Genomic DNA, 11612 nt, shown 5'->3' on the forward strand with positions numbered 1-11612 from the left:
GGGTGGGGGGGGGGAGAGGGGGGACGGGCAGTGGAATTGGTTGGTGGGGCCGATCTGAGGCCAGTGCGCAGATAGGGCATCGGCAGAATGGGACAGGTGCTGGCCAGGAAGAGGCTCGTGCTGACTAAGAGGCCCAGGAAACTTGCAACCGGGTGTTTGTGGAAAGGGGGTGTAGGAATTGTTGAAGGGGGCACCGGATTGCGTACTAAAATGGGTCTATACGTGGGGAAGATGTAGTAGCAGGAAAGAGGATGTTCTACGGTTGAAAGTCTGTGAGAAAGACAAGAGGAAAGGGTTTGGGGGGGAAGGTGCTCTCCAGGGAGAAGGGCGCTGAGGAGGGGGGCAGAGTGAAGAAAGGAGAAAGCCTGGGGAGACAGGAGGAGGGAAGCCGAGTCCAGGGCAGTGCAGAATGGAGAAGCACCTCAAGGGTGGCACCCAGAGACAGGAAGACTGACCAGAAAATGCCCCACAAGACCATCTTGATCCTCCACCCTGCCCCTAGATCTATGGAATCCAAGGAAATGTCTGCTGCCCACCACTGCCCCTCTGATTGTGACAAAGAGGGTGAGACCAGAGCCCCGCAGGGCATGGAGCCCGTCCCCAGGAGACCTGTCAGTCGCTCTCCAACCTGTGCCCGCTGCCGCAACCATGGTGTCACTGCCCACCTCAAGGGCCACAAGCGGCTCTGCCTCTTCCAGACATGCGAGTGTCACAAATGTGTCCTCATCTTGTGAGTATGACACCCAGGGCAAAGCACAGGATGGACCTCTTCTGAAGGGTGTCTGACCTTTGACTCGCCACCCCCCTTTTAGGGAGCGCCGAAGGGTCATGGCTGCCCAGGTGGCCTTGCGTAGGCAACAGGAGGCACAGCTAAAGAGGCACCTGGCTCAGGGCCTGATGAAGAGAGGGGCAGCCCCTCCCAAAGCTCCCAACCGTGTCAAGAAGGGAGTCACTCGACCAGGAGCCCCCTGTGAGTGTCTGGCCAGGAATGGGGTAGGGATTTGGGTGGAGGAAATCTAACTGGGGGAAGGCGTCCCAGACCTGCCACTGAAGTGATGTGTGATCTTAGACAAGGTGTTTCTACGGTCTGGGCAGTTAAGTTCCCCAGCTTAAATATGATTGGGTGTTGGGAAGATACAGTGAGATTTGTGGGTAGAAAAGAACTCAGTTTGCAGTTGGAATGGACCGCAGGTCAAGAAAAACAGCTCATCAAAGCTCTCCTTGATCCTCCACAGCTGGAAAGGAAAACATAGCACCCCAGCCTCAGACCCATGGGGCAGTCCCACTGGCACTGACGCCCCCTGGGAAGGTAAGAAGAATCTGGGCCCTGAGGGAGTGACCCCTGTCCTAGCCCAGAGCCCTGCCTCTGTGCCCTCAACACCTAGGTTCTAGGTCCAGCCCTGACCTGCTAATATCACCTTGGACTAATCACTTCTCTTTCATGAGCAAAATGAGGAGGTGGAATTTTACAGCCCTCTAAGATCTGGAACTCTAGGATCCTGCCCACCACCCTAGAACATACTCCTTCCCCACCCTGGTACCTAACTCCAACCTGTGCCCTCTGCCATTGTAGGAGAACTCCCGGGGGCCTCTGCTGCTCACCCGTACCCCAGAAGCCTTGCCTTTGCCCTGGACGCCGATACCTCCAGGCTCTTGGGCCTCTGGACACTGGCTGCCTCCAGGCCTTTCTGTGCCACCCCCAGTGGTCTGCCGCTTGCTATGTCAAGAACCTGCCATCCCTCTACATCCCTTCCCTGGTAAGATGAGCTCAATACTCAGTAACACAAAAGATTTGAAGCGGCACACCACTGTATCAGAAAGAAAAGAGGACAAAGATGCTGGATAGGAATAAGGAGCACAGGCCATGACCTCTGGCCCCTATACACCTGGCTTTCTCTTATCCCCGTTAGGCTTTGACCCTGGCACTTCCCTGCAGCTGCCCACTCACGGGCCCCTCCCGACCTACCCAGGATCTCGCCCAATACTGACAGCTCCTCTTTCCAGAGAATCCCAAGGGCCCTCTCTCCTGCCCCGCACGTGAGTATAGAGAGAAGGAGCTTGTGCCTGCTCCTGTCCTGGACACCACAGCAGATGCTAAAGAAGAAAGGACCTTAGACTAGTGGGTGGGACAGAGTTCTCCCAGTGCTGCCACCGCTTAGCTGAGAACCTCTGTACAAGGACCATTACCTCTGAGCCTGTTTTTCTGTTGTAAGTTTGAGACACTATTAATTATCTCCAGGGTTGTCATGAGAATTAGCAATCATTTATGAAATATAGCTAGCACAAGTCTTGAACAAATAGTGGAGGTGAATTTCTGACTTCTGAAATGCAGAGAGAGGGTTGGGATGGGGAAAGACTCAGAGGCAATTAGAGAAAATTTCCAAAAGATTTCTTCATGCTGCCCCTTCAAATCCACAGTGATTAGGGAATTAGAGGGAGAGGAACCAGACACCTCATCAGTTTTTTGAAAATACATCAATAATTTCATGATGATAATCCTCATAGTACCCTAAGAGGAAGAAGTTGGGGGGATTTTCATTTTACAGAAATCAAAGCAAGCCGAGATGAGGGAGGATCTTTATGAACCACAACACATAATGACACAGCAGGCTATAAGATTTCCATATCCGAATATAGCAAACTCCTTCCCCAACTCTCCCATGTATACATACTTGTCCACGTGTTTGACCCCGCTGGCATTTTCTCTCTTTGTTTCTAGATGCTCAACTCTGATACTCCAGCCCTGTGGCACCCCAGACCCTCTTCTGCTGCAGCCACAGGTCTTGGGAAAGAAGTGGGGTCCAGAACCCTGGGAGGAAGTTGAACCTGGGGATGGGAAGAACAGGGATAGTGAGAGAACCTGGGGCTGAGGGCACACACACATGGATGGTGGGCAGAAGTGGGGTTCCCAGTCTGCTTCTCTCCCTTTCCTTTTCAGGCCCCTGGAGCCTCTCGCCTGACCTGGACCCCCGCCCCATCAGAGCGGCAGCTGCAACGGGAGGCAGCTGAGGCTCTTGTGGGGCTGAAAGATTCATCCCAGACTCCACGCCTGACCCCTTCTGTGCCTCCCAACTCTGCCTGGATCTCCCTGCTCCACCCCTGTGGCCCACCAGGTAACATGTTTCCTGAAAAGAGAAAATGAGATTGTTTGGGAAATGGAGGTAATGGCGTAAACAGGGACTAACCGAGCAGATCAGGGGTTCAGCAGATTGAACACCCTCAGACTAGGCCCTAAACTAGTCAATGGGGTCTCTGGGCTTGCAGTTGAGAGTTTACAGTGGGTTGATTTGTCAGTTTTGTGCTCAAAAGCACATTTCCAGTGTCCAAATACCAAGAAACTGAAGCCCTATCATAGGGAGGGACTTATCCAAAGACATATAGCAAGATGGCCAGAACCTGGTCTCCTGTCTCCAGCCCAAGGCTCTCTCTGGACCCAGGTTGACAGCTGAAGTCTGGAGAAAGGCTGAAGAGATAACAGGGTATGATGTGGAAGGAGGGCTGATAACCGCCTTTTAAGGAGCTTCCATTCTACTTGGGCAACACAGATGCTTTCACAAAACTCAGTGACAGTGACAACCTAGCAAAAACTAGAGGAACTTTGAGGAATGAGAAATACCAACGGGGACAAAAAGGAAAGGCTGAAAAGTCCCCTTTCCAAAATAGTAGATTGGGAAGGTGTAAGGTTGACAAAACAGACCTGAGAAACTTCTGAAACAGATCAAACTGGAGAGACTTCTTTTAGGAGTGAGGGAATGTGTCTGAATGAGAGTCATATTCAGAACCTGAACTTTAGAAAGACAAGTTGGGGCTTTGAAAAGACAGTCATGGCTGTGATAGTGGGTTTGGAAGAGGCAAGGCCATCACTAGGAAAACCAGTGAGGAGGGAGTGTCTGCTGTTGTCCAGGAGACCGAGACTGACTGGGGTAGAAAGTGAAGGTCTCTGGGAAAGGCAATGGTTGTGACCTGGTACATGCACCTTCCTTCCCGCCTGTAGCTCCCCCTGGAGGAAGAGGATTCCAGCCTGTTGGTCCCTCTCTGCGACCCAACCCAGGCCCCTCTGTGGCTCTGCACCTTGGGCGGCTGGGATCCATCTCCCTCCTAACCTAAAAGCCCAGACAGGGTGGAGGGGGCCGCAGCCAGCAGGTGCTGCATCTTCGTATTTTATTTATGTATTTAAGCATGGAATTTGACATAGTACAAGCATCAGGCTTTCTTTAAGCTCTCAGCTTTTGGTTCCTTTTGTAATACTGGCCTTACCTTGGTAGGAGATGAGCATTCTCTTACCCTCTTTGGGTCCTCTGACCTTATAAAATTCCTAAGAGAGCATTGGGCAGTTTAAGCCAACTAGTATCTGAATAAGTTGTTGCATGAATTTATGTTTGACACGTTATTCTGTATATACCTGTGCGCTCATGTCTGTCTCCATGTATACAAAGGAAAGTATTTTCATTTTGTGTCTACATTTGTGTGATTGAGCAAGAAATAAACCTTTGTTTTAAGCTACTGTGACTTGGGGATTATTTGTTACCACAGTCTAGTGTTTCCTGACTGACAAAAAAAGATTTGTTCACTTCACTTCTCAAAGTGAAAATCATTTATTCAGTACCTTCCACAAATGTGTACAAACTTGGATCTCATTGCAGCCAGGTAAGAGAACAGTAGACAGTTTCCAGCTGCCCAGAGGGCCACAAGCCAAAATGTCTACAGAGCCAAGCAGGTCAAATAAATGAGTAAACAAAGCCAGGGAAGGGCCCTCCTGCAACAGGTTAAAGCACAGCACTGCGAGCCAGCTCACAGCCACTTCAGTTTTAGTTCGATCCCTGAGCCCTGGAGCTGACCTACATGGCACAGCAGACCTCTCCTGTCTCTCCGCTGCTCTCCTCAGCAGTGTACTTTGTCAGTCTGCCTGTTCTGCTCCCTACTCTGTCTCTGGTGAATCCTCTCACCGCCCCTGTATCTTTGGCCTGTTCCTTAGTTCTCTGTGCATAAATAAATAAATATTTAAAAAAAAAAAAAGAAATAAAGCCAGGCAAGCTTAGAAAACTGGGAGTGCAGGCCATGCTGAAGGGGGCAGCTCCTTTAGGCCTAGTAGATTGTTGCCAGACAGGATTGTAGGCAATCCTGGTATTACCCTACCTTCTAATTTTTCCAAAGAAATTTTCATGTTGATTCATTTTTCTTGTTTAAATTCAGTGGGAGTCAAAACTTAACTTCAGGCTGGCTTTGGCAAGTAGAATGCTAATCTAACATAACATTTTTCAAGTGGGAAAACAAAGGCCAGTCAGGACAGAAAGAATCAAGTTAGTCTTTATCAAGGGTTTTTTTCTGAACTACTCATATGTCTGTTTTGAAGGACTTATAAAACGTTGAGAGATAATTATTATCCTTTATTGAGTACCCACTGTCTGTAATTCACATATAACCTCACAGCAGCTAAACAAGTTATGCATGTTACTTCCATTTGCAAATAAAGGAACAAGCTTGTAGAGATTAAGTAACTTGCCCATGTATTTTAGGGACAATTTCTGGGCAAATATTAGAAGACGTTTCCTTCTCCTTGCCAGGCACAAATCAACTAGTGGGCAATTTTTGCAAAAATTCAGGACTCGAGAAGACAAACATGAGGCCAAGGGTTTTTTCAAAATGTCATACTTTTCTGCTCAGGATATCACTAAGAGTATTAAGCCTTACCTGCCTTTCTTAGTCCTTTGCTATTGAGTCCTCCTTGTACTGCTTCAAACACATAAAGAGCTTTTCCAAAGATATGAAGACCTGAAGGTCCCCCCCCTACCCCCACCCTCAGGAGGGGCAGCTAGCAAGCTCGAGGTGCATGACTGATCACTAATTCTTTTTCCTGATGTTACCAACGCGCCTTTTTATTCAGGAGGATTGATGGCAACAGCATCAATCCTGGTCTTTCTGGGCCCTTGATGCTCCTTCTACTCCTAAAGGATTGTAGAATATAAGACCATCAAAGGATGGAGGTCGGCTTCATACCTCCCATTCTTCCCCTTGTTATCACTTAGATATATGACCAGCATTTAATAGAATGCCTAAGCCTCACTGTGTGGTGCTCTCCCTGCACAGATGAACATGCCCCATAGTTACAGAGGAGGGAAGGGTTGCAACATGTAACAGAGCTAACACCATGCTATTCGGGACCACCAAAGGTCACCAATAAAGGTCACCCAGGTCACACAGGTGGGAAGATTAAAAGAGAAAGTGTAGTGGGTTTACAGGATGACAGGAGAAATGGGGGGGAGGGGAATGGTGATTAGACACTGGGGAGGGTCTCCCTGGTGGCACAGGTCAGCACTATCAGGCTATCAACAGCACTAGCCAGTGCAGCCTGAGTTGCATCCCTGCCCAGGGAGCTGACCCAAAGGGCCCAGCAGACATCTGTCGCGCCTGCTATTCCCCTCAGCAGTATACTTAAGTCTGCCCCACTCTGTCTCTACTGAAGCCTCTCACCCCACACCCATACCTCTGGCCTGTACCCCAGTCCTTGTATACATAAATAAATCTCTTTAAAAAGAGATTATGAGAAGCAGCTAGGGGCAGATCCCTCTTTACAAGCCTTTCTCATGCCTCAGCATCCCACCGTCCCTTCCTGCCAGAGTTGGCAATGTTTTTGCCACTGGTTTAGTCCTCCTTGCCTCTCAAATCATTAGGGCTTCCCCTAACCATCAAGTTACCGCTGATGAACATATTGTCATCCAGAGTCCATAGATTACACAAGGGTTCACGCTTAGTACTACATGTTCTATAAATTACAACAAAGGTATAATGGCATGTATAGTTTGTGTCCCCCCAAAAGTCATCTGTTCAAACCTAATCCCAATGAGATGGTATTTGGAAGTGATCAGGTCCATGAGGGTGGGGTACTCCGGAATGGGAAAGTGCCCTAAGAAATATTCACCATAGAGTTTTCTCACCCCCCCTTGTGATCACGTGAGGACTAGGCATAAAGATGGCCGTCTAGGAATCATGGAAGAGAGCTCTCCCCAGACACACAATCCACTGGTACCTTAATGATGGACTTCCCAATCTCCAAAATTGTAAGAATTAAATTTCGATTGTTAGCAAGACACCCAGTCTATGGTATTTCGTTACAGCAGCCCAAACTAAGTAGGTTTTAAATCTTTTTTTTTTTAAAGATTTATTTATTTATTCATACAGAGCTGGGGTACAGGCCAGAGATGCGGAGGGTGAGAGGATTCACCAGAGACAGAGTGGGGAGCAGAACAGGCAGATGGACGAAGTACACTGCTGAGGGGAGCAGCGGGCGGGTCAGGAGAGGACTGCCACGCCATGTGGATCTCCTCCAGAGCAGGCAGAGATCGAATTCATATGGAATTGGCTTAAGCTTCTTAGTGCAGTGCTTTAACCCGCTGCGCCACCAGGGAGGGCCCAGGTTTTAAATTTCTTTAATAAGGCAGTCTGCAGACATCGTATTTCACAGTTGAAAAAAATAGTATTCGTCCTGTTTTAAACTTTTCAACTAAGAAAACAGCCACACGCATTGAAACGTTTCTTTTTGCAGCGAGTTGACAGTTTTATAAGACCATAGGTGATTCCCTCGTGTTCTTGGTTGATGAACCTTATAAATATTAAACTAGTTCATGCATGTAAAACCACATTTTTATCTGTACCTGGCACAGACTAGGCACACACAAAAAAAGTTGCTCGAATATGTGATGCACTATGTCCAGGGCAATCACTTAAAAGGGGTAACTGTCAGAATGTGTCTCCATTTAATTTTTTTCCGTTTTTAGTGGAGAGACTAAAGCCTGGAGAGGGCAAGTGGCCAGTTTACAGCTGCACAGTTAGTAGGGGAGGTATAGATGTACCGGGAAAGCTACCCCTGCGAGCCAACAGGACGATTCAGGCTGTAGGAGGCAGCGGAGAGCGGACAGCCCCGCAGGCCCCGCCTCCGCCTCTTTGTCCCTGCCCCTGGACCCGACCCGCCTCCAGTGCCTCACGCCCACTCCGGTCGCCTAAGTCCTGGTGAAGCAACTTCCGCCCTAAGAAGGGTGGGGCTTCCGCCTCCCGCTCCCCCGATTACTGGGAGGGAAGTAGTAGCCATATTTCTTTTCCTTCACCCGGGTTCGCCATCATATTTCCGCCCTTACTAACTCCACTTCCGGCCAGAAAAGCCACTGCCACTGTAAAAACGGGGTGCCCCCCTCAAGGGCGCCAGTCGTGGTCAAACCTCTTTCCTGCCCACCCAACTCCCCCATAACTTCCACCATCGCGATCCTCCGCCGCTGTTCCTGCCAACCACGACGGACACAAACCAGACCAAACCCCCCCAGCTCAAGACCAGAGCAATGACCTCTCTGCCACACTCCCGAAAAGGTCGGTCAGGGAACAAACCGGCCTCCCTCCCCTCCCCGTGACTTCTCGCTTCGCCATCCAGCTCCCTCACGCCACACCGCCCGACTCGGCGGAAGTGAGCACCATTTGCCCTGAGAGGGGCGGAGTCTCCGTCGCTAAGCCTGCTCTCGCGAACTCTCGGAACTCTCGCGAGGCTCGACGCCCGACTTGTGCGCCCGGGAAACCCCGTTGCTCCCTTTCCCCTGGCTGGCAGCGCGGAGGCCGCACGGTAAGACCGGCGCTCCGGTGCTGACTGAGTGCGGGGTGTCAGGAGCCGAGTCCCTAGGCCGGGACGCGTGATCCGGCACCCGGGGAGTCCACGCGAAGCCGCCCCGCCCCCTAAACCCGCGGCCACGTGCGAGCGGCAGGCCCGGGCATGTCTGGTCGGCGCGGCCCGGGGACCCTGGCCCGGCGCGGTGGGCAGCGCGAGGGCGGTGCCTCTGGGGCAAGGCCCGGGGCTGGGGCCGCCGAGCGTCTCGGTAGGTGGGGTCAGGTTGTGCTCTTGCTTCCCGTCGAGATCGGGGACTCCGGGACCTTCTGGCGCCCGGGCCTTGGGGCGCAGGACTGGAAGGCCCTGCGGAAGTAACGGGGTGCGCCGTCTAGGCGGCGCCGGGCTGGCCCCGGCCCTGTCGGGGGCCTCCGCCCGTCCTGTGTTCACGTGCCCGATTTCCCTCGCAGATGCCTGGAGTTACTGTAAAAGACGTGAACCAGCAGGAGTTCGTCCGAGCTCTGGCAGCCTTCCTCAAAAAGTGAGTGTGGGCCCGGGGCCTCCGACCCTCGGGTCTGGCTGCTCGTCCCCTCTCTGGCGGGAGGGGGGGAGGGGGGACGTTCTTTATCTGCGAGTGTGTGGGAGCCTCTCTGTCTGGGGGGGGGGAGGAGACTGCAGCATGGAAGAGTTGGTGGAGATTCTGGAACTGCCTTTCCCTGCTGTCTTGGTCCAGGTCCGGGAAGCTGAAAGTCCCTGAATGGGTGGACACTGTTAAGCTGGCCAAGCATAAAGAGCTGGCGCCCTACGATGAGAACTGGTTCTACACAAGAGCTGGTGAGGAACTGGGGCCTTCAGCTGGATGGTGGGGAGCCGGGGAGCCCTTGGTGACAACCACGTCTCCTTGTCCCTTAGCTGTTCCTTGCCCCCAGGTCTGCAAGCCTAGAGAAAACCTTTCGCACTGCACACTGTGCGTGAAGGTCAATAATGGCTTGTTCTGGATCTGTTCCTTCGCCGGTGAGGTTTGCGTGAGGACCTGCAGGCACTTCCTCTGAGCTGTGTGAGACGCTGGGGAACAGATGCACGTTTCTAGTTTGCTCAGAGGTGTTTTGCTTTAGAGACATCCTTTCCCCGTCCGCGGGGTCTGGCCTTGAGTTTGCTGTCTCCTGGGTGCCTCTGTTGGCCTCTGCATTTGTTTCCTCATTTCTCAAATGGGGTGATGGTACCAGTGGTGAGGAACAAATACAGCCCACTTAGATGCTATTGAAAAGCATTTGTTGCAAAAGTAATAGCTAGAGAAAAGTCGGCTGTGTTTTGCTCAGACCATCAGGTCCCCTTCTCTGACTCTAGCAAGTTCTACTGAGTGGTGGAAGATCCAGCCAGCTCGCTCCTTGCTCTGTAACTTGTCAAGTCCTGCAAGTGCCCAGAAGAAAATCTTACGGGCACCCAGTGACTGCTTGCCAGCCAGCCACATTTCTTTGCCATAGTGGTAATGAATCGCTGGCCATGTTGCCCCACACAGGCTAGTTTTCACCTGCCCCTGACCTTTTGGATTTCTTCAAGTGGTCACTTGTGGGAACAGTGCTGGGTCTTGCCAGGTGACAGCCTCTGCAAAGACCTTGAAGAGTCTCCCACCTCTCTAATCTTTGGTCTTCCTTCGAAGTGGGACTCTATCCTTGCTGACTCTTATTTTCAGACACTGATAGGAGTTGCCCACTTGAGCCGTGAGGTGATCTTGCAGGTTGGCGGGATACATGTCGAACATCCATGCGGTCCACTCTTTCTGACCCCTGGGTACTAACAGGTCAGCTCTGGGATGGGCGGTGCAGCCTCCACCCATCTACCTGGGTGCATTCAGGGAAAAAATGGGGCAGGGAACAGGACAATGATTGGACCTCCATAGACTCAACACTGCTGGGACCTGGACATGCCCACCACTCCCACCCTCCCTGGGAAGCAAGAGTGCCTGCTTCCAAACATCTTTGGCAGCTTTGGGTCTAACGTTAGGAGAAAGAATCTGGTAGATGGTCCATTTGGCCAGGTGAATACACATACTAAGTTATGCCCCACCCCAAAACCCTCCCAAACAGACTGGTGTTTTCTGTTGACATTCAGGCTGTGATGCCACAGTACATCCCCACTTAACCCGAAAGGGGCTCTTGACTGTTTTATTGGATGACACTCGCACTTTCATTTTTGAGGTGGAGAAAGGTTCACGGGGAATGGCGCGTATGCCCTGGGTGACAGACTTCAGTGGGTGCTACCACCAATTCCTGCCTGCCCTGGGAGCGTTGGGTGGTGGTCCTGGCCCGAGTATGTTGTGCACTTCTGCCTCGTGTTTACATTCTCAGAGGCTGAAAATATGCCGACCCCCTTAAAGTCTAAAGCGCGCCCACCTAGTGTGGTGTTCGTTCATGTTTTTTTATCTAGGCAAGTGTTACAGGCTTAGGCCTTGACTAAAGAGAACATGGTGAAATAGCCATGGGAGACTCGCACCGAAGCCACGTCTACCCTGCTTGCATTTTTACCCTCACTGGATCAGCAGCCTCTTTGCCCTCTCTGGATTTTAGGGCTAAAGCATCATGGGTTGGAGGAGGGACATTGTCTAGTGTGGAGCGGGCAGGTACTTGTCTCAGGTTGGGGGTGGTATACGGGCTAGGCCCTGGCTGGAGATGATCTGGAAGAGGGCCGGCTGTCAAGTGGGCGGGGGGTGCAGCGGGACTAAAAAGGGCTTGTGGAAGGGCAAGAGGCAGCACAGCCCTGGGCAAGGCTCTTGGCCTCAAGGTTCTCAGGAGGGCCTTCATGGGAGGGAGGTAAGAATTCAGTGTCCTGTCAGGTGGCTGGCAGCGAGTAGCTGCTGAGTCGGGACAGTTGGATACATTTATTGCAGGACGGAGGCTGGCTGGCCTCTGACCTCTGCACCAGGCCAGGTACCAGCTTGTGCTGTGTTGATGAAAGGAATGAAGGGTGGGGGCCCTGCAGGCCATGTTAAAAGTACATAGAAATCAGGGAGGTCTTTTTTTTTTTTTTT

The 11612-nt window shown here is 51.5% G+C and overlaps 2 protein-coding genes across 2 annotated transcripts in view; both read left to right on the forward strand.

The window, feature by feature from the left end:
- Positions 1 to 506: 506 nt before the first annotated feature.
- On the forward strand, positions 507 to 4107 carry DMRTC2 (DMRT-like family C2). Its single transcript, XM_004694147.2, has 8 exons — positions 507 to 730; positions 813 to 970; positions 1236 to 1309; positions 1577 to 1757; positions 1911 to 2037; positions 2720 to 2780; positions 2939 to 3113; positions 3995 to 4107. Exons 1-8 carry the CDS (start codon positions 507 to 509, stop codon positions 4105 to 4107), a joined length of 1113 nt encoding a protein of 370 aa, XP_004694204.1.
- A 4413-nt stretch (positions 4108 to 8520) lies between these two features.
- Positions 8521 to 11612, forward strand: part of RPS19 (ribosomal protein S19) — a 6218-nt gene continuing 3126 nt past the window's right edge. The window contains exons 1-3 of the mRNA XM_004694148.2: positions 8521 to 8605; positions 9055 to 9125; positions 9318 to 9418. Coding sequence (XP_004694205.1) covers positions 9055 to 9125; positions 9318 to 9418 — 172 coding nt within the window. The 5' untranslated portion in view covers positions 8521 to 8605. The remainder of the gene's footprint in view (positions 8606 to 9054; positions 9126 to 9317; positions 9419 to 11612) is intronic.

The sequence above is a fragment of the Condylura cristata genome, unplaced genomic scaffold (genome assembly GCF_000260355.1).
Source record: "Condylura cristata isolate star-nosed mole 26May11 unplaced genomic scaffold, ConCri1.0 scaffold00041, whole genome shotgun sequence".
Lineage (NCBI taxonomy): Eukaryota > Metazoa > Chordata > Mammalia > Eulipotyphla > Talpidae > Condylura > Condylura cristata.

Excerpts from the sequence above, each read along its gene's own strand:
- DMRTC2 (XM_004694147.2), top strand. The coding sequence starts at position 507 with ATGGAATCCAAGGAAATGTCTGCTGCCCACCACTGCCCCTCTGATTGT. Across the intron at positions 1,310-1,576 it reads CACTGACGCCCCCTGGGAAG|AACTCCCGGGGGCCTCTGCT; the intron begins GTAAGAAGAATC and ends CCATTGTAGGAG. Across the intron at positions 2,781-2,938 it reads CTCTTCTGCTGCAGCCACAG|GCCCCTGGAGCCTCTCGCCT; the intron begins GTCTTGGGAAAG and ends TTTCCTTTTCAG.